Genomic DNA, 22,646 nt, shown 5'->3' with positions numbered 1-22,646 from the left:
ATAGAAAATTCGACTTTTCATCTTAAAAATTCAACTATTTGATTGACATTTTTTTTCTGTCTTGTCTTTCAAATCTATCTTTGTTAAAAATTCAACTGTTTTGTAGAAAATTCAATTTCTTAGTTTCAAAATTTGAAATTTCTGTAGAAATTTTTTCTCTTAACCTAAACACCTTTCCAAGTTATAAATTGAACTCTTTTGTTGAAAATCTGTCTTTTTGGTTTGAATTAAACTATTTTTGGAGTAAAATAATAATCTTTTTTGATTGAATTATTACATTATACATTGAACATTTATTTTCTTCTTTGTTGATGATTATACTTTGTAACTGAAAATTTAACTATTCCACGTTCGATTAAATTTGTGGTCATAATTAGTTGAAAATACATGTACTTTGTTGAAATTTCGTCCGTTTGGTAGAAAAGTCAACTATTTGGTTGAAAAATACATTTTTTGTTATTGTATATTTATATTTTCTGGCTGATAATTAACCGTTTGTGTATAAAATTCTTATTTTAGGCTTGAAAATTCAACAATTTGGTCGACAGTTTTTTTCTTGACTTAAAATCCTTCCTAGTTGAAAATTAAACTCTTGTTGAAATTTCATCTTTTTTATTTAAATTCAACTGTTAGGTTTCATGCAACTATTTTGTTAATTTTGTTTAAAACTATTTTTGTTTTAAAATTAAAAGTTTTTTGAGGAAATATCGAAGGTTCCATTTTTGTTCTTTTTTTTGGAAAATTAATCTCTTTGGTTTCAAATTTGTGTTATTTTGTGGACATTTCTTTTTCCTTTTGATTGAAAATGTATCTTGTATAGTTCAAAAGTTATATATTTTGTTTAAATTCGTTTTTATTAGTATAAAATTAATCTCCTTGGTTGAAAATTCAACTATTTGATCAAAAATATATCTATTTTATTGAAATTTTTTTAATTAAAAATTTTTACTTGAAATTTTAGAAATTGAAATGGTTTCAAATTTACTTCAATACAGTACACACATGAATTTTTATTTAATTATTTTTAATTACTAACATATTAGGCCCTGATTACAAATGTAAATTTTGACAGACACAATGCTACTATAAATGAAAAAGCAGCCTATAATAGATTTTCTACTGCTTTAGGTTACAATAAGTTATATGTGCTTACTTGCATAAAAGTTGAGACTATTTCAACTCATATTTTCCCTTTAATTGAAACTATATATTTACTAACATTATTACTAATTTGCAAAAATGATTGAATAAAAATTGATATCTTGCGCTTAGCCAATGCAAGAAACGGTTGTTTCTTCGACAAAAGAACCTACAACAACTCCAATAACAACCTCGACAACATCTACTGCTCCGCCGACTACAACTACTACAACAAAAGCACCAATTCAGACTCAAAAAACATTGGAAACGCCATCCACCACCGAAATCGTTTCTACTCTTACAACGCTTCCTCCGTTGAAACCTACCGTTGCTCAGGTCAATACTGCACCAGTGCTGCGAAAAAGATTGCAGAAAATACGAGTCTTTGCTGGAAAGACCTTTACGCATATTATATCAAATGAAACATTCCGTGATGAAATAGACGGATATACAAGAAATTTACACCTATCTCTTGAACCAAAGATGAAATGGATTGAGTTTAACAATAAAACTCAAGAAATTTATGGAATGTAAGTGAAAAATTATTTTTTTGTTCTTGAAAATTCATATTTTTTGTTTGAAAATTCAATTTTTATGTAGAAAATTCGTTTTTTTTTTGGCATGAAAATTCAACATTTTGGATGAAATTTTTTTGCTATTAATTCAAAAACCTTTCTTGGTTGAAAATTCATTTTGTTGTTGTTGAAAATTCATTCCTTGCGGTAGAACGTTAATATCTTGTTGGTAAAAGTTCTTTCGTTGAAAATTTAAGCAATTTGTTGAAAAGTTATTTTTATGATTAAAAATAATTTTTTTTCTCTTGAAAATATAATTCAATAATCTTGAATTAAAAAAAACTTAAGAGAAATTTGAAAAAACGAAATCCAAAAGTCAAACTTTTTTCGATCGTTTCAATGTTATTTCTAATATAGTTGTTCCTGTTTTGAAATTGTAATTAATCAATTTTTGCTTCAAAAGTGATATTTTTTAGTTAAAAATCTAATTTATTTGTTCCGAAATTCAAATAATTGGTTAAAAATTCAACTAATTGATTAAAAATTGAGTTTTGTTTTGTTAAAATATAACTTTTTTCTTGAAAATTTACCTGTTGCGCTGGAATATTAATCTTCTTGGTAAAAAAATTTATCTTTTCAGTTGACAATTTATTACTTTGTTTGACATTTTTATTATTTTGTTGAAAATCCTCTGTTTCAATTTAAAAAACATTTTTGTTTTGTTTAAAACTCGTATGTTTTGGGTTGCAAATTAAATTATTTTGGTAGAAAATTAATATTTTTTGTTTAAAGATTCATCTTTTTTAGTTAAAAGTACATACATTTGGTTGAAATTAAGTTGTTTTTTTATTCCAAATTAATTTTTTTATCTGAAAATGCATGTATTCTATTTTTGCTTGAAAATTGATCTTTTTTAGTTGAAAATTTCTTTGTTTTGTTTAAAAATCGTCTTTTTAGGTTGAAGATTCAAGTATTTTCTTGAAAATTTAATGTAATTTCATAGAATTTTATAATATTTTAATGGATTTTATAGAATTCATACACAAGAATTCTAATCAGTTAAAGGGATTTTAAATATTAGAAATATCTTAGGGTATCTTTAACAGGTATTAATAATTTGAAGCAATTCCAAATAATTGTAGTTTTTAAAAATCCCATGGTATTTTCAAGATCTTTAAAAAGTTTCAAGCGATTTAAAAAGATTTCAAAGGGTGTAAAATATTTCTAATTTTAAAGAATTTCCGAACATATTGAACGATTTTATAGGTCCTATCAAGTTTTAGAATATTTTTCAAGCTTCCAAGGGACTTTATAAGATTTCCGACGATTTCAATTATTTTGAGGGATTTTAAAAGGTCTCAAATTATATTTTTAAATTTTCCCGAATTTCAGGAAATATCCTTAGATTTAATGTCATTTAGCTGCATTTTATAATATTTTAATAGATTTAAAGGATTTCATGCACCAGAATTGGGGAATTTCGCAGGATTTGAAAGATTTAGAAACATTTCAAGCTTTTACAAGATTTAAAAGAATGAAAATATTTTGAAGGTATTTAAAAAAATTGAAAAATTTAAAAAAATAATTTTTTTGTTTGAAAAACTTTTTTTTAATTTAATTTTATTTGTATTTAAAAAAATTTTTAAATTTTGAAAATTGTAGGTCTTTTTTTTAATTTGAAGGGAATTTAAAGGGATTAAACATTTATCATGATTTTCCCAAGGATTTAAATGATATTAAGGTATTTAAAAATCCTTTTCATGAGATTTTAAATAATTTTATCAGATTTCTGTGAGTTTTAATATTTTAAAAGATTTAAAAATCGTTCAAAGCATTTTGATCATTTTTCTAAAATTTCAAGAAATATCAGATTTTATATTACATATTAAAAAAGAATTTTAAGATTGAAAGTAATTTCAGATGTTTGTAAACATTCCAGGTAATTTCACCCTTAATTCCTATTAATTTATTCTGAATTATTTTTAATAGAAAATTTAAAATTTTTTCTTTAATTTATGTTTAAAGATTTTAAACTCTCCTTGAATTCTTAGAAATTTAATCAAATTCTTTTGAATTCCCTTGCACTTTTCTAAACTCATTTCAAACTTAGTAAAGTCAATTCATTTTTTCATATTTTTTAATTTCTTTAAAATGAAGTAATCTTTTAAAATAACGGAGTTTGTAAAGAATTTTGCAATTTCCTTGAATGCTTTTGAATTCAATTTGAATCGTTTTGAAATCTTATGAATCAAATTCTTTCTAATTTCTTTAAAAATTTAAATTTCTAAATTAAAAAAGGCCAGGAAAAATGAAAAATTAGTAAAAAAAAAACATTTTAATTACACATCTCAATAAAATTTTTTGTTTTAATTTTTAGACCTCTAGTCGAAGACATTTCAACGCACAACTTCAGACTGACTGCTACGAATAGCAGAGATAAAAGTGTTACTGAAGAATTCCCGATTTACGTTCAACAGCCTTCAAAGAGAGTTGAATTTGAATTCCACTTGTATTTGGATATTCTCCACCCGTGGGCTTTTCGAAATAACGTTGACTGGGAGTTTAAGGTTGGAAATTAATTTGAATATATCTGGATAATTAAATATTATAATTTCAACAATTTAATAAAATATGCATTTGTTAATTTGCACCAGGCTATTCGCAATCTAGCTCAACTTTTTGGAAACAAGGACAATTCACATATAACCATTACTGCAATTCATATTGAAAACGATGGTCGGGCTATTTTATCATGGACCAATGATACTCTTTCAACATTTTCAGAGTGTCCTGTAGACAAGATTGATAAAATAGTGCAGGTAAGTGATGAAATATATCCTTTTCAAATATATCAGGGTTTCTAGCTTCCTGAAAATCCTTGAAAATCTGGAAAAGTCTTTAAAATTTCTTTACTTATAAAATTCCTGAAATATTTCTCATGCTCCTGGAATTTTTATTCTCTTAAAGAAAAAATAGGGCTTTCAACATCTTCTCTGCTAATCCATTTTTTGTCTGCAATCGAAAATATTTCAAAGCTTCTCATTTATCCCTGATTTTTGTTTAACTTAACTACAATTTAATTTAAATTTTTCAAACCTAGTAATTTTTTACCGTCAATATATTGAAAATATGTTCAATTTCGCGTGAGATAGAATTGTTTGAAGGAAAACTCGAAAATCAGGGAAAAGTCAGGGAATTTCTATAAAGGGTATTTTAAATAACTTTTGAAGATAATAAAGTAGAATTTTTTACTTCAGTGTAGAATTTTTGTGATCTTGTTATTAATTTATTCGCCTTGTATTTTTATTTCTTATTTTTCATTTAATTCGTTCTGACGATTATACTTATAGTTAAGAATTTTAGTATTTGGTTGCAAATTCAACATTTTTATTAAAAAAGGCATGCTTTTTATTTTAAATATCCACTAGTACATTATTCGTTGAGAATTTATTACTTTAGTTGGAAAATGCAATTATTTGAATGAACGTTGAATCACTTTATTGAAAAAACAATTTTGTCGTTAAAAACTCATCTTTTTGCTTGAAAATCATTTTTTTTCTGTAAATTAAACTTTTCCATTTATTTTAACTGACTTTTTTTTCTTGAACATTCATCTTTATTTGTAAAAAAACGATGAAGATTTCCTTTTTTTTTTGTTATAACTGCCATTTTTTGTAGAAAATTCATTTTTTTTCACCAAAATTGAACCAATTTGTAGGAAAATGACGTACATCTTAAAAATGCATACTTTTTGGTTGAAAACTCAACTGTTTTGCAGAAAGTTCATATTTTTAGTTTGAAAATCAATATTTTGGATGTATTTTTTGTCTGTAATGAGTGAAAAAATTATTCTTGATATCTACAAAGTTCATCATTTTTGGTTAAAAATGTTACTGTGCTTTTAAAAGTGATCGGTTTTGGTTGAGAATTCATTTTTTTTAATTCATCTCTTTGTTAGAATATTAAACTTTTTTGTTGAAAGTTTCTTTATAGAAAATTAGTTTTTTTTCCGCATAGAAATTTTGTGAGAAATTAATTTTTTGCATAATTTCATATTTTTTGACTGGAATTCAACTGCTCTCTTCAAAATTAATCAGTTTTGGTTGATAATTTAATTATTTTCTTAAAAATTCCTTTTTTTCTAAGTGACCAAATTTCCTGATTTAAAATAAAAATGTTTTTTTTTTTTGAAACTTCAACTACTACACTTTTTGTGGAGAATTAATTTTTTGGTTGAAGATTCGTCTCATTGGTTTAAAATGTAACTGTAACTTCAATTATTTTGGTAGAAAATTAATATTTTAGGTTAAAAATTAATTTTCTTATTAGATAATTCTTTTTTTTACTTTACAATGTAACAATTTTGTGGAAAACTAACTTTTTAGTAGATGTTTGATATTTTTTTGGTTAAAGATACAAATGTTCCATTGAAAATTAATCTGTTTTTGGTTGAGAATTTAAATATTTCGTTTAAAATTCGCGTATTATGTTGAAAATTCATCTATTTGATAGGAAAATAATCTTCTTGGTTGAAAATTCAGCTCTTTAGTTATAAATTTAACCTCTTTATTAAAAATTCGTTTTTATTTGGTTCTAAATATTTTTTTAAACTAAAATGTATCTTTTTTTAGTTGAAACTTTATATATTTTGTTAGTGACTCTCTATAAATTCCGAATGATTGTTGTCCCTAAAAGTCTTTAAAATAAATGTAGAGGCTCTTGTTTGCATTAAAATTTTTGATCTTCTAGGTGTAAGGTTCTTTTTTTATACCTGAATGAAAAATTAGAAAAGTTCGTCGATAATGAAAAAATGTGTTACCGAAGTCACGGAATTTCGACACTCTTTAATTCAATCTTAAATTATTTGACAGGTTTTAGTCGACAGAGAGGGAAATCCCAGCCGAGCCTTAAAAAATATCTTTTTGCCAGAAATTAATGTGACAAATATTATCAATCGGCCTAGTGAACGCAGTCAGTGTAGTAGTGCGAAAATAAAATATTCAAAATCAGAATCTACAACTGAAAATCCGGTTGTAAACCTAAACCCTATTTTGAGAAATCAAATAGATCGTTTGAATTGCACTGTTGGACAACTATTTGTATTCAAAGTACCCGACGTAAGTTGTTTTCTTTCAATTTTAGTACACTTTGCTTTTATAATATTTGACATATTTTAAGAAGAAACTCATATAATTGACGGTGGTTTTTTTCAGGATACATTCTTTGACACAAAAGACGGGTCAACACGTAATTTGAATTTGTCCCTTAAAAATGCCGATGGTACGGAAATTTCTCCTGATGAATGGCTACAATTTGATAGCAAGAATCAAGAATTTTATGGCGTACCAATGAAAAGTGATGATAAATCAAGAAGTTACATGTTGGAGGCGAGAGATAAAGAAGGTTTGTAATTAATTTTATATAATGTATAGGGCTGAAATTCACTTTATTATTTCGGAGATTTTTTTTTCAAAAATCAGGGAACTTTTTCGAGAGTTTTCTAAATATTTTTTGAAAATTGCAATATAAAATTGAATAACTATGATTCTTAATTTGCAAAAGTAGCTTTATGCCTGGAAAATTCCAAATATGGTTGAAAATATTTGTATTTTGTTATAATTAGTTCTTTTTTAGAACAATAATCGTATTGTTTCAACATTCATCTTTTTGATTAAAAATTAAACAGTTTATTTGAAATTTTTTCTCTTTATTGACTGGAAAATGTTTCTTAGTTGAAATATCAATTCATGTTGAAACTTCGTCTTTTTTGGTTGAATTTATTTGTTAAAGTTCAACTCTTTTGTTTATACTTAATTTTTTTACTTAATTTTTTCTCTGGTTGAAAAGTGAGCTATTATGTTTAAAATTCGTTTTTTTTTGGCTGAATAATTAATTTTTTTCAAGTAAAAATTTAACTATTCCAGTTAAAACTTTTAACTCTTTTCATGAAATTGTTTGAAACTTAATTTTTTTAAAACAGAAACTGTAACTGTTCCAGTTGAATATTCCATCATTTTAGTTAAAAATTCACCTCTTAAGTCTTTTTGTTGAAAATTCAATTTTTTGTGTGAAAATTCACCCTTTTGTTTAAAAAAGTGACTTATTTTAATTAGTTTTTTTTTGCGTGAAGATTAGTTTTTTTAAACGAAAATTCATCACTTTGGTTGATCTTTATTTTATTTAACCGAAAGTTTTACTATACAATTTTTGGTTGACAGTTAATCTTTTTTAGTTGAAGATTCATGTATTTTGTTCAAAATTCCACTTATTATTGGAAAATTCTTATTGCAGTTAAAAATTTAACGTTTCAGATATAAACCTATTTTTTGTTTGAAAATGTAACTATTTTCTCAAAAAATCTTTTCGTTATGATTTTTTTTATTAATTCATCACTTTAGTTCCAAAATCTTTTTTTGTTAATTGATCTATTTTGTCAAAAATATATATTTTTTTTAATTTTTATATTTTTTAGCTGAAAATTCAACTGTTTCATGTTTGCATGACAATTTATTTTGTTTAGTTGAACATTCGAGTATTTCATTTATTTGCTTAAAAATGTAAGTGTTTTGTAGAAAATTCTTTTTTTTTCGTTGGGGTTAAGAATTAATTTTCATACAACTGAAAATATAACAAATCTATTTTTGGTCAAAAATAAATCTTTTTTAGTTTTTAATTCATGTATTTTGTTGAAAATTTGCCATTTTTGACAGAAAATTCAACTGTTTTGTAAAAACTTCTTTTTTTTTACTTTTTCTATTTTTTAATTTCAAAATTTTCTTTTTTAAAGTTGAAAATATATGTACTGCATTTATATATTGATCAATTTAGTTCAGAATGCATATTTTTGATTGAAAATAAAACTACTTAGTTGAAAGTTGAACAAGTTTGTTAAAAAATATATTCTTTTTCTTGTAAATTAATTTTTTTTTTTTTTTTGAGTAAAAATTTAACTATTCCATGTTTATTTGAAAATTGATGTTTTTAGTTGACAATTCGAATGCTTTGTCGAAAGTTAATCTGTTTTTTTTTTGTTTTTTTTTGAAAATTCGTCTTTCTTCTTTCGTCGTCTTTCTTGAAAATTCGTCATTCTTCTTAATGAAAAATTCATGTTTTTGTTTGCAAATTCATTTCTTGGATTAAAAATTTAACTTCTTTGTTGCTAATCGTTTTTTTGGAGTTGAAAATTAATTTTTAGGAATGAAAACTTAACTATTCCATTCTTGGGCGAAAGTATATCCTTTTTAATTTGTCATTCATCTATTTTGTTGGAAATTTTTTATTTTTGCGTACAAATTTCAGATTTATTGGCTTGAAATTTCGTTTTCTTTCTAACAAATGTGTTTGTTTTGTTTTTGTCCATTTTTCTTGTTAAAAATGTATTTATTTTTAACTACATTTTTACATTACATTTTTACATTGTTCGTTAAGAATTCATTTTTTTATTTAGATTTATCTCTGGTTGAAAATTTAACTATTTTATTGAAAATTCCTTTATTTATTAAAAATTAATTGTTTCAACTAAACAAACATTATTTACTATTCACCGCAAAAATACATTCATTAAGATTTATATTTTAAAGGTTTGTAATTTTGATAATTTTTTTGGAGTAGTCTCATTTTGCGGACTTAAAATGGAAAATTCTTCAATTTAAACGATTTTCGACTTGAAACTCTTCAAGTTTGAAAATTTACGATTCAAAACTTTTCAATTTTGAAAGATTTATAAATAACAATTCTAGAGTTGTGATTTTTTTGAAGTTTTTACTTATGAATCTTCCAAATTGTTGACATTTGAAATGTAAATCATTCAAGTGACAACATTTTTAATTGCAAAACTTAAAACACGTATAATTTTGAAATTCTAAATGAAAGAGATTATAATTTTTTCAATTTTTAAGATTTCAAATTGAAAACTTTTCAATATTTAATGTGCATTATTAAGATTTTTTTGAAATAGTTCAATTTTACATTGTTAAAATGAAAATTTATTTAATTTTCAAGATTTATATTTTAAATGTATCTTATTTTTAACATTTTTTTCTATATGTATTTGAATTTGGAAGATTTACAATGAAAAATTCTGTAATTAAAAGATTTGCGATTTAAAGCTCTTTGATTTTGAAGATTTATAATTGAAAGTTAATTTTCAAAATCAAAAGTTTGGAGTTTTTAATTTTAAATCTTCCAAATTCATGAAATTTTAAATGTAAATCATAAAAAATTAAGACTTGCATTGTAAAACATAAAACTAATAATTTTTATCGTAAATGTTTTAAATGGAAAATCTTGAATTTTCGAGATGAACAACTTAAATTTTTACAATTCTGAAGAAATACAATTTAAAAAAATTAGATTTGCAAATTATTCCAGCATTTGTACTTATATTTTATAGGAATGTAATTTTTAATATATTTTTTAATAGTTTGATTTTAAAGATTTACAACTGGAAATTTCTTAATGTTTAACGAGTTTCAATTTAAAATTCGTCAATTTTGAATATTTAAAATCGAAGACACAATTTTTTTTTAAATTATTAGTATCTATAATTCTTTTTTTTTTAATCTGATCTTTAAGGCATCTTTAAATGAAATGGAATGTTTTTTACCGGAGATATGGATAAGAATGCTTCAACTATTATTCACTTTTATAAATAAGTTGTGATACGAAATTCCAGATTTCTAGCGTAATTAATTCATGTTTATTTATTATATGTACGTAAATTCCGAATTTATTAAGTATCAGCAAAACTCGAAATTGTTGACTAAGAATGAAATCATTTTTAACACATTTGGATTATAATGGAAGGGATTTTAACAAACGAAATACAATATTACAAAATACGTTTTTTGAATGTTAATTCGGAAACAAATGACTATTTTTCACATAAATTTAAATATTAAATAACAAATTATACAAATTTAGAAGCTCCGATAAAATGATGATGTGAACTTCTTAACAGATGTAATTATACCAGCAACACCTTCGTTGGTCATTAATACAACTCTATTAATTTCTTTTGAAAATTTCCAACTATGTTATTATTTCGTCTTTGAACTAAAAAGATTTAAAATCATTATATATTTTTTATTACATTTTTCAACAATGGGATTTCTTGTACTTTAATACCGTTAATAATTATAAAAAATACAGACTGTCAATAATAATTTAGCATTTTTCAACTTACAATAAATGCAGTTACGGTGTTTCTCGAATTACAAACCTTTTTTCTCAGGGTTAGATCATTTCGGAGAATTTCGCGTCAGGCTCTGCAGCTAACGGCGTTTTCCCAAAATTTATCAATAATCATTCTAAAAGTCAGAAACAATTTGAAAAAGTTATTTTAATAATCAGGGGTATTTTTTCTTCACGATTCCAACGATATAAAAAAAACTTATTTTTAGATTTTTTTATAGTTAATGGTGTTTTTCGAAAAACACGACAGTCTAAAAGTCTAAAATGCCTAACAATGTTTTTTCTATTTTTCAGGTTTATCTGCCAGAGACAGCTTAAAAGTTAATGTCTATCATCCTCCACCTGTAAGTTATAGCGTGGAATTCTCGATGACCTTAGAGATTCCATACGACGAATTCGTAAAATCGGCCAAGAGAAAGCGCCTCTTTATTGAAAAAGTTTGCGAATTGTTTGGTGATCGCGATACAAGCACAGTGTCCTTGGAAAGCATTACCAGAGGCAGTACCGTGGTAACGTGGCGTAATAAGACTTTGGCGACGAGTCGATGCCCGAATGAGGATATTGATAAACTGCGAAGAGTCGTTGTCAAAGAGGATAAAACTTTGACGGATCTCGTCGACATATTGATGGGTGGCAACGATTTTCCCGTGAAGCAAATTACCCTGACTCCGTTGGGCTCCTGCTTAGGGGAATTGACGGGCGTTCACACGCCAGACAGTTTTATACCAAGTTTCGACGATTCCAGATCCGTGGGAACATCCACTGATGATTATTTGATTACATTTGTTCTCCCAGCCATTATTATACTAGCTATGCTTGTTTTAGCAGGCATTATAGCCTGCATATTCTACAAACGAAGGCGTAGTGGAAAAATGAGTGTTAGTGAACAAGACGATGAGAGACAGTCTTTTAGAAATAAGGGAATCCCCGTAATATTCCAGGATGAATTCGACGAGAAGCCAGATCCAGGTAAAACTCATATTTTCAGCAAGGGTTATCATATTACGTGACGATGATTTTCAGTGATTTTGTAATCGCCCCCTCCCTCTTGAGACAATTTGTGACAATTAGTTGAAAATTCATCTCTTTGGTTAAAAATTTAACTATTTTGTTCGAAGTTAGTTGTTTTTTTTTAAGAGATAAATAATTTTCTTCATTGAAAATGTGCATATTCAATATTTAATTGAAAATTGATATTTTCTAGTTGAGAATTTATGTATTTATTTGAAAAATCGTCCTTTTTGGAGGAAAATTAAGTTGTGATACTTCGGTAAAACCCACCTCAAAATGCCATGGGCAGCTGACACCGATCCTATTTTGAATAACAAAATATAACTTAGGTTGTCTACCCTACCTGTAAAACCTAGTAAACCTGGAATTTTCAGGGATTTTTATTTAAAGCCAGACAATTTTTTCGACAGCGTATTTAATTTTTTTTAAAATTACAATATTACATTGAATAACACGTTCTTTTGTTTGCAATCAATTTTTTTAAACGACATGCTCATCTATTCTGTTTTTGGTTCAACATTGATTGGTTTTAGTTGAAAATTCAAGTCTTTGTTTAAAAATTCATATACATATATTCTTGAAAATTCGTTCTTCTTGGTTGAATTCCATTATTTTTTATTAAAAACTTAAATATCCTTTGGTTGAAATATCAACCAATGGATTTTATGTTCCGAATTCATCTCTTTTGAACAAAGATTTAATTACTACTCAGTTGACAATTACTCTTTTGTTAAAAATGAATTTGTTTTCAATAATTAATCATTTTAATTGAAAATTCATCACCTTGGTTGAAAAATGTTCTATTTTGTTGAAAATTCGTTTTTTTCTTTGACTGAAAACTAATTTTGTACTGAAAATTTAACTATTCCAGTTTCAACTTGAATTAATTTGTTGAAAATTTGTTTGCTTTTTTTTTTTGATGAAAATTAATTTTATACTGAAAATATAATTATTTAATATTTGGATGAAAAAGTATCTTTAGTTGAAAATTTTTACTTTTTTCAATAGAAATCAATCTTTTGGGATAAAAATTAAACTGTTTGTTGAAAATTTAATGATTCTAGTTAAAGTATCACATTTTTATTCGAAAATTCATGTTTTTGGTTTCAAATTCAACTATTCCAGTTGAAGATTAATTATTTCAGTTGAAAACTAAGTCGCTTTGGTTGGAAAAGATTTCTTTAACTGAAAATTTAACTATTCAATTTTTGTTGAACAATTTTTCTTTTTAATTTAAAATTAATGTATTTTCTGTCAAATTTGTTTTCTTTGATAGAAATAAATCTTCTATTCTGTTTTTGATTGAAACTTGATCTTTTTTATTTTGACATTCAACTATTTGGTTAAAAATGTGTCTTTTTATATTTGATAATGCAAATATTTCGTTGAAAATTCATGTCTTTTCTTTAAAAATTGTCTTTATTGTCGAAAATTCATCTTTTTAATTGAAAATATGACTACTTGGTTCAACGTTGAACTCTTTTAATAAAAAATTATTTTTTTGTTTAAAATTCATCTATTCCAGATGAGAATCATCATATTTCAGTTTTAAATTCATTAGTTTGATTGAAAATTCAACTTTTTTGGTTAAAAATTCCTAAGTTTTTTTTTAATCGTTTTTCTTGTTAGAAAATTAATCGTCTTGTTTAAAAATCCATTTTTGTACTTAAAGCTTCAAGTATTGCAATTTAATATTAATTATTTCAGTTGAAAATTTATCTTTTTGCTTGACAATAAAAAGTACTTAGTTAAAAGTTAAATAAAATATGTTTTGAAAATAATTTTTTTTTGTGTAAAAATAATGTTTTGACTCAAAATTTAACTATTCCATTTTTGGTTGAAGACTGATCTTTTTTAGTTCAAAATTCAGCTGTTTGTTTGAAAATGAATTTTTTTCGATTGAAAATCAAGCTGCTTGATTGAGCATTAATTTTTGTTTGAAACTCCTTCTTTTTGATAGAAAATTAATCTCTTCGGAAAAAAATTAAACTATTTGGTTAAAAATTCATCAATCTGTTTAAAAATCCAAATTTCTACTTGAAAAAATTGGAATTTTAAATATCTCTCAAATTGAAAATTGAACTATTTTGTTAAAAAATCGTTTTATTTTTGGTTGAAAGGTCATCTCTTTTAGTTGAAAATTCAAGTATTTGGTTCAAATTTCGTGTATTTTTGTTAATTATTTATATTTTATTGTCGAAAATTAATCTTCTTTGTTAAAAAATTAAACTTTGGTTTAAAATTCAACTCGGTTTAACTCTTGCCTTGAAAATTATTTTGTTGTTGAAGGATCATGATTTAAAATTAAAATTCGTCTGTTTGTTTAAAAATGTAGTTATTTTATTTTTGGTTGAAAATTTAGTTATTTTGTTGAAAATGCAACGAAAAAATTCAACTACTTGTTTAAAAGTTGAACTACTTTGTTGAAAATTAATTTTTTTAACCAAATTTTAACTTCTATTTTTTGTTGAAAATTTAGTTCGTTGAATGTTGAACTCTTTTCTTAAAAATTTATTTTATGTTATTGAAGATTCATAATTTTAGTTAAAAATCATTTTTAAATTTTATTCACTGAAAATATGAGTATTCCATTTTTGGTTGAAAATTGATTCTTTTTTATGGAAAATTAATCTTCTTGTTTAAAATTTCACTTTTTAGGTTAAAAATGCAACTGATTAGATGAAAATTATTTAGTTTTGGTTGAGGAATGAGAATTCAACTATTTTGTTTATAAATCGTCTCTTTGGCTTGGAAATTCTATAATTAAGTAGAAAATTAATTTATTTGGTAAAAATTTAATTATTTGAAAAATTACCTATGTATTTTGTTGGAAGTTCGTTTTTGTGTATAAAATTAATTTTTCTATCTGAAAATGTAGTTTTTAAATTTTTTGATGATTCAACCATTTTTCTAAAACTTCGTGTTTTTGAGTTGAAAATTCTTCTTTCTTGATTGAAAAGAATCTCTGTCAAAAATGTTAATTGTTCCCGGTAGACAATTAATTTTGTATTTTGTTTGAGAATTCAACTATTTCCTTAACAATTTGTCTTTTTTCATTGAATTCAACATGCTGATCATTCTCTTTATTTTGTTAAAAATTATTTTCCTTTTTAACTAAAAATTGAACTACTACATTTTTATTTGTAAACCTCTCTTTTTAGTTCAAAATTCGTGAATTTATTGAAAATTCGTCTTTTGGTAGAGAAATAATCTTTGAACAGTGAGAAACAGAAGTCATCTAAAATCATTTAAAAATAATTTTACTTTATTCCCTAAAACCTAAAGTAATCTAGAAATTCTGTTGCGATCTCCTAAAGTGCCTTAAAATCTTCGCAAATCTTAGAAATTCTCCAAAATCTCTCGACATTTTTAAAATACCCTAAAATCTTTGAAATACATCGAGATTCCGTAAAATCCCTTAAATTTCGTAAATTCTTGAAATTATTGGTAATTCTGTGAAATTTGTTTAATTTCTTCATATCTCTTGAAATCGATGAAATCCCTTAAAATTTTTGGATATCGTATACATCCATTAAAATAAGTAGAAATGATTGGAATTCCCTTAAATATAAATTAGTTAGTTAGTTGTAATGCGCGCGGGGAGCCCCCTATGGCGCTCCCCTGGCGCTCAAGCTATAAAGCCTATTGTGCCACACCCTTAACTGTGGCTATCAGTAGTTTACCCCAAACTTCTTAAAGAAGCTCAGCAAGTCAGTCACCGATGGCATTGTAGCTTCCTCAGTTTCCATAAAGTAGGACCCAAGGGTTTGATGCCTGAGCCTTGTCAGCCCCGGGCACTGGCATATTACAATATGCAAGGATGTTTTATCATCCCTGCCACATCTCCTGCACTCCGTTGTGGGGTTATGCCCCGTTTAGTGCATATGATAGTTTAAGTGGTTGTGCCCAGTGAGCATCTGAACCACTGTCCTTACGTCTTTCTTTGGCAAGCCCAAGATTTCCCTGGCTCTGTCCATTCTGCACGTATAGCCCAGGATAGACTTCCCTTGTCGGCATTGCTGGACCTGCTCCCAGTATTCTCGGTGCTTATTGCGGATTCAGCATTTGATAGCAAGACTGATGCAGCAAGGCGCTAGACCCAGTACCGGTTCCGACCCTATGTATTCACCTACCGCACCGCATCTGGCCAGCTGGTCCACTTTCTCGTTGCCCTTGATCCCTGTATGGCCAGGGACCCATATGAGAGCCATTTTATTCTTTTCTGCAAGTCGGTTCAACGTCTTTTTGCATTCCCAAACCAGTTCTGATGTCATATCTGGTTTTCCCACTGCAGTTAGTGTCGCTTGGCTGTCCGAAAATATCGTAATCTGTCTTCCAGCCGCGTTTTCCTCTAATAATATCTCAGCATTTCGAAGAACGGCAAGGATCTCCGCCTGAAAGACAGCAGCATGTCTCCCAAGCGGGACCACCACTTCCCTCCTCCTGGCACTGTCATAAATTCCCTCTCCTGACCCTCCCTCTCCCCTTGAGCCATCCGTATACCAGATTTCTTCTTGGAAGAGTGGATTACCATTTTACTTCCACCCATCCCTACTTGGAATACGGACGTGGAAAGCCCTGGTGAAGTCGAAACGTTTTGTTATTCTGTCCTGCATCATCTCAAGAATCGGCAGTTAGCTGATGTCACTCGGGACCCTAGTGTGTCTAGTCCCCCGAGTCCATATGTTTACTCTCGCCAGGCGGCCCATCGCGTGTGCCGTTTTTGCAGTTATCGCAAGGTGAAGAGGTTCTTCGCAGAGCATAAAGCCTATCGCTGCTGTAGGCGTAGTTCTCATTGCTCCTGTTAGACCCCTAAACGCTAGCGTTTGCAATCGTCGCAGCCTGTCCATCGTTTTGAGTTCTGTCCGTGGTTACCAGACTACAGCCGCATGAAGAAGCCTTGGTTTAAGGACAGCCGAGTGGAGCCATGCAAGCATTTTAGGCCCTATTCCCCACGTCAACCCAAAAGCTCTCCTACACATCCAGAAAGTCATGACGAATTTCCTGCATTGGGTCTCCAGGTGCTTTGCCTAGCTCAGTTTGCTATCTAGGATTACTCCCAGATATTTAACCGAGTCTGAGAACCTCAGCCTCCCGCCACAGAAAACAGGAGCGTCAACTTTCTGCATCTTATAATTCTTCGTGAAAATGACCACATTAGTCTTTTCTGGATTTACCGAGAGCTCTGAGCTATCGCACCAGAGTTCTACAATGCGCAGCGCCGACCTTGTAAGGCCCATCAAAGTTTCCAGAGGAGCCCCCTTAACTAGGATTACAAACTCATCCGCATATCCCTGAGTATAATACCCCTCTTCATTAAGCCTACGAATGAGACCATCCACTACTATGCACCACAGAGGGGCGACAGGACACCCCCCTGTGGACACCTCCGTGGCGCTACTCCTTTAACTAGGCTTTTACTCCATCTGGTTTCGAGTCTCCTTCGGCGTAACATACTTCCTATCCAGTTTACCAAATGGTTTGGGACACCACACCTCAAAGCCTCCCGAAAGATGACTTCTGGAGGAGTATTACCGAAAGCACCCTCTATATCCAAGAACGTTCCCACAGCATACCCCTTTTGTTCCAACTGCTGCTCCAATTTTGCCATAACAGCATGGAGTGCCGTCACTACCGAGCAGCCTGCCTGAAAAGCATGCTGCTCCGTGTAGCGGTGAGGCCAAAAGTACCTCATCCCTGATGTATCTCTCAACCAGTCTCTCCAGCGTCTTTAGAATAATAGACGTCAGGCTGATCGGTCTGAAGTCCTTTGCAGCAGTGTAACCCTCCCTCCCGGATTTGGGAATAAAGGCCACTCTACCATCCTTTCATGCCGATGGCACATGTTTTAGAGCGATACTTCCCCTAAATAGCTTCGTCAGAGGAGAGATGGCAAATTTCAGGCCTTTTTGTAAAAGCACTGGGTACGTGCCATCCGCCCCTGGTGATTTAAAAGGGCAGAAGGACCCCACAGCCCATTCCACCTTTTTGCTGTCTACAACCTTTAAGGCGAAACTCCAGTCGGCCCTCATCAACTCTTGGCACCAGTTTTCCTTCTCTAGATCGGTTTGAATTCGCTGAAAACCCGGGAAGTGAACTTTCGTCAGGCGGTTCAGAGTTGCTTCTTCGTCTTCGGCAAACTCGTCATTTTCGAGCCTTATGAGCCCAAGGCGAGCTTCCGGGTTTTTCGCTAGGATTTTGTGGAGCCTTGCTCTTTCTGGAATAGCTTTCTATTACTCACAGAAGCTCCTTCGGTCTTCCTGCTTATATCTCCTTATATTTTTGTTGTAATCATACTGAGTCGTGTTATAGATGTCCCAGTCTGAAGGCAACTCGATTCTATTTGCCCTATTGCACAACGCTCTTGTCTTTTTGCGGAGCTTCTCCAGGTGCGTATTCCAGCATTCTGCTCCTTTCTTAGACTTAACTGTGATTGTGGGACAATTGTTTTCATACGATGTAGTCAGAGCCCTTCGCAGAAAATCCGCGGCGTGCTCTAACTCATCTATACTGCCATAGTTTATGGGAAATTTCACTAGCCTTCCTCTGAGTTCCTCTTTATATGAGTCTCAAGAGCGTATTTCTAGGGATTCTCACTTTTGAAACCACTGGTTTACCTAGGTTTACCTGAAACAGAATATATTTGTGGTCCGAGAGAGACTCCTCGTCAGAGACTCTCCAGTCCACTACCTAATTCCTCAGCCGCTCCAAGCATAAAGTTAGATCGAGAACCTCGCTCCTGTTTTTAATCTGGAATGTGGGAGTATCACCTCGATTCAGAATCACCATATCAGTGCTCGCTAGGTACTCGATCAAATCTCTTCTTCTCTCATTGATATTCGTGCTTCCCCACACCGTATGGTGAGAGTTCGCATCACATCCCAACAGCAGAGGAATCCTGTACTTCTGGCAGTGCTTAATTAGAATTTCCACTTCTCTGGGAGGCGGGGATCCATCCGCATCACCAGGGAAATACGCTGAGGCAATTGCAACCTCTAGTCTTTCCCCACTTCCACCCCTGAGCCTCATCTTAATAAGCTATACATGCCCTTGGCGCTTTTTCGAGCTTTTTAGAGCGAGCCCTGTCTGCATCACTGATATGCGTCTGGTTTAAACCGACGAGGCGCCTTTGCTATGGTGCAAGTTTATCTGCATCATAGAGATTCCTGTCTCAGCCATTGAACATCTAAGCCGGGGTATTTCCAGACGCTTCAGGTCCCCCTGAGGGAGACCCTACCTGCCCCAAAATAGGGCCGGTTGTCCAGACCCGCAAGAGCTCTGATTGCGGATTCAGGAAGTCCGACAACCAGGATCCATCCACTCCCCTTCTGCCTGGATCCCTGCCCGTCGGAGTACCCCTGAGCTCCAGGTTTAGTCCCTCTTTGAGCCTAAACGTTGTAGTCCTCTCCGCCAACCAGACTCTCTACCAAATATCCGCGGCGTCGACCACAATGTCCCCGACCTGATGAAAATGTCGTTGAATCTGGGGGCGCGTCCATCGCGGGGTAACGCGTCAATGTCTTTAGAGATTTCCTCCCTCAACCTGTCCAGATCATTAAGAGCTAGACAGGTTTCAGGGTAACCCGATGCAACGGCAACTCTCACCAGGTCATTATTGGCCATTTGCGCGAAAGTAAGGCCCTGTGCTTCCAGAGCCTTCTGCCTTTTCAGCTCCCTATTTGGGGGGGGGGGGGGGTATCTCTGGAGCCCTTTTTCCTCTTGCCCATAAGATGAGCCTGAGTATTTGCTCCAGGTGAAGCCTAGCCGTCTTGGCTGCTGCTTGAGAGACGCGCATTGTGCGGCATCTTCTTTTGAGCATCGCTACGGTTCTTCCTCCTCACGCAGAGCTCCGTTAGCTGCTCTTCTATCGTGGCGTCAGGATTGACGCCAGCCTCATCGTTTCTCACCGCTTCCAGTGGATTGCCCCCTACTATAGATTCGACCTGGTGTCCCAAAGTCCCTGGTCAGACACCTCCTTTGTAACCCCCGCCTGTCCGCCACTGCTGAGGGGGGCAAGCCGGGGTGTTCAAGGATTTGTTAACCCTGGTGCCATGCAGCCTTCGACACGGCGATCACATCTTGGCTTCGGGAGCATGAGAACTCACGCTCTCGATAGTCGAGAGGAGTTTGCCAGTACCCCCTGGAAGGACCGCTCCTTAGTTTAGATCCCACCGATCAGAGTCTGTCAGATGCCCCGAGCAGCTACACCCCGCGACATAGTTTCTCTGGTTTTCCTATTCCGGACTATTGTCCGGTGAGATCCGTAAGCCCTCCCACCAACTGCAAGGTCTCGCGATCACTAGGGAGAGGTAAATATAAATTAAATTAAACATATTCATCACACTTCTCTAAAAAAAAGGTTCAAATCTATGGAATTTCTAGAAATCTCTTGAAATTTAAGTTATTTTCTAAAAATCCTATAAAAATAAGAACCCTTATTTCTTGTGAGAATCTTTGAAATTACTTGAAATCATTTAAAAATCTACACAAATATACAACATCCCCTTGATCTATTTGAAATCTTTTTAAATAGTTTTAAATCTTTCATATCATGTACAATTTTTTAAATCCTTCAAATCCCTTGAAATATTATAAAATCGTGAAAATTCATTAAAATAAGTAGAAATAATTTGAAATCCCCGAAATGTAACTCGCATGAATTAAACATATTCAATATAGTTCTATAAAAAACTCTTTCTAAAACCTCGAATTCTTTTAAATTCCTTGAAACATTTGGAGATTGATTAAAATCCTTTAAATTCTGTAAAATTCCTTGAAATATCTTGAAATATTTTGGAATCCCTTAATATCGCCGAGTCTGTTTCGAAATCTTTGAAATTCTTTATAATTCGTGGAAGTATTTGAAAATCATAAAAATGTATTTAAAATAAATAGAATTCGCTTGAAATTCCTTAAACTAAAATTATACATAATAAAAATATTCACTAAAGTTATTTTTTTTTATCCTTTCAAATCCCTAGAAATGTTTTAAATCTTTTGAGATATTTGAAATTCTTGGAGATTCAATAAAATCCTTTAAATCTTATAAAATTTCTTGAAATATCGTACAGTCTCTCGAAATCTTTTGGAATCACTTAAAATGCCCCTGGAAATGTTTGGAAATTGTTGAAATCGTCCAGAATTCCTTCAAACAATTCAAAATCTTATCAAATTTCTTGAAATCCATGGAAATATTAGAATATTTCCAAAAATCCGTTGAAATCTTCTGGAATCCTTGAAGTCTAAATCCCGAAAGCTGGTGAAATTGTTCAAAATCCCTGGAGATTCTCTGGAATCTCTTGAAATGCCTTGAAATCCTACGTTTAATGTACAAATCAGTCGCTTTTAGTTTCACAATTTTGTGCATCAATTCTTTCCATATTTTAGCATTATTTATTTCCACACAGTTTTTCTTATAATGATGTATCTAGAATGACGAAAAAATTGTAGAAAAATCATTACAGTCCTATTGGGAATAGTGGTCGACCATTTCGCCAGCTGGTGCCAAAAATGTGAACTAGAAAGAGTAGGTAGCATTTCAAAGGTACATTTTAATTTGTGCATAAAAGTGGCTTTATGATTGTTTTATAAAGTTTAAAACTATTATTGAATAATAAACATAAATTTTTATCCAATTTAGAGCGTATTGGATCGAATTTCCATCTTATAAAGTGAGAAATCAAATTTTTGTCAAAAATGTTTTCCTATGAAACAACAATTATTTTACTACGACATGTAAGTTTCTGTTTTTTATTAGCTCAAATGAAATCGTCGGATTTTTTATATCTTAAATAGTTCATGAATAATTAATAAAAACTTAAATTTGCTTCATTTTTCCTTCGAAATAAGTTCATTTAAGTTTATAAGTTATTAAAAATCACAATATATATTACAATAGTTGTTTTATTTTCAGAAAAACATTTCTGTCAAAAAATATGTTTTTTCAATGCTAAGATGTAAATTCCATATGAAACACTTTATTTTCGATGAAAAGTGATTTCAAGTTCTTAATAAATACTTCAAACTTAACAAAAAAATCGTAAAAACAATTTTATAAACCAATTGAAATTCATCTTTAAAATCGTACCTAGAGTTCTTAAGGGCATGTGATACTTAAAAAATTGTCGATTTTACCAGTTTTAGGTTTCCCCGGCTTTTTTCTAGAATAATAAATATTTTGTCTTAAAAATTTGGGAAATGATAGCGAACATGCTAACGGACGTCCCCGCACACTTTTTTCTGGGTTAATTCAAAAAAGTTTTAATTGAGCAAAATGTGATTAATTTGCATAGCGCTTAGGAATTAGTATCGATTTTTTCAGTGTTAGATTCCCCCGGTTTTTTTCCTAGGATAAGAAATAGTTTGTCTTCAAAATCTAAGAAATGATAGCATACATGCTAACCGACATCCCCGCACACTTTTTTTTCAGCAAAATTTTGCTTTTGTTAACAAGGTGTGTATGTTTCGAGGTTATGTGTGTTACAACTCTCCCGAGCGTTACTTTCAAACTACACATTATTTTTGCCGAAAACTTTAGACTTATAAATAAACATGGTAATTAATCTCCCGGAGCTAACCTTGTTTGCAGGTAATTAAGAAAGTTTATTTCATAAATAATTTCCAAATTATCGGTAAGGCAGAGATGGAAAACGACGGAACCTCAAAATAATGCGTACAATTTTTATTGAGATGGAAGCTTCTAATGTGTCCCCTAAGGGTTTACATTTTTCTTACACTTTCTCTATTCCTTTACACACCCTCCACACACTTACTTGGTGGTGGAAGGGG

The 22,646-nt window shown here is 30.4% G+C and overlaps 1 protein-coding gene across 4 annotated transcripts in view; it reads left to right on the top strand.

Moving 5' to 3' along the window:
• The window catches only part of LOC117179860 (dystroglycan), a 74,426-nt gene that overhangs the window by 49,484 nt on the left and 2,296 nt on the right, over positions 1-22,646 (top strand). For all 4 annotated transcript variants that reach the window (XM_033372016.1, XM_033372015.1, XM_033372018.1 and 1 more), the window contains 6 exons: positions 1,273-1,670; positions 4,033-4,222; positions 4,310-4,474; positions 6,527-6,772; positions 6,869-7,058; positions 11,142-11,816. In XM_033372016.1, the coding sequence (XP_033227907.1) occupies positions 1,273-1,670; positions 4,033-4,222; positions 4,310-4,474; positions 6,527-6,772; positions 6,869-7,058; positions 11,142-11,816 (1,864 nt within the window). The remainder of the gene's footprint in view (positions 1-1,272; positions 1,671-4,032; positions 4,223-4,309; positions 4,475-6,526; positions 6,773-6,868; positions 7,059-11,141; positions 11,817-22,646) is intronic.

This window comes from Belonocnema kinseyi, chromosome 9 (genome assembly GCF_010883055.1).
Source record: "Belonocnema kinseyi isolate 2016_QV_RU_SX_M_011 chromosome 9, B_treatae_v1, whole genome shotgun sequence".
NCBI classification, from domain to species: Eukaryota; Metazoa; Arthropoda; class Insecta; order Hymenoptera; family Cynipidae; genus Belonocnema; species Belonocnema kinseyi.
Note: the sequence above shows the minus strand (reverse complement) of the source record. Positions and strands in the feature narration are given on the sequence as shown.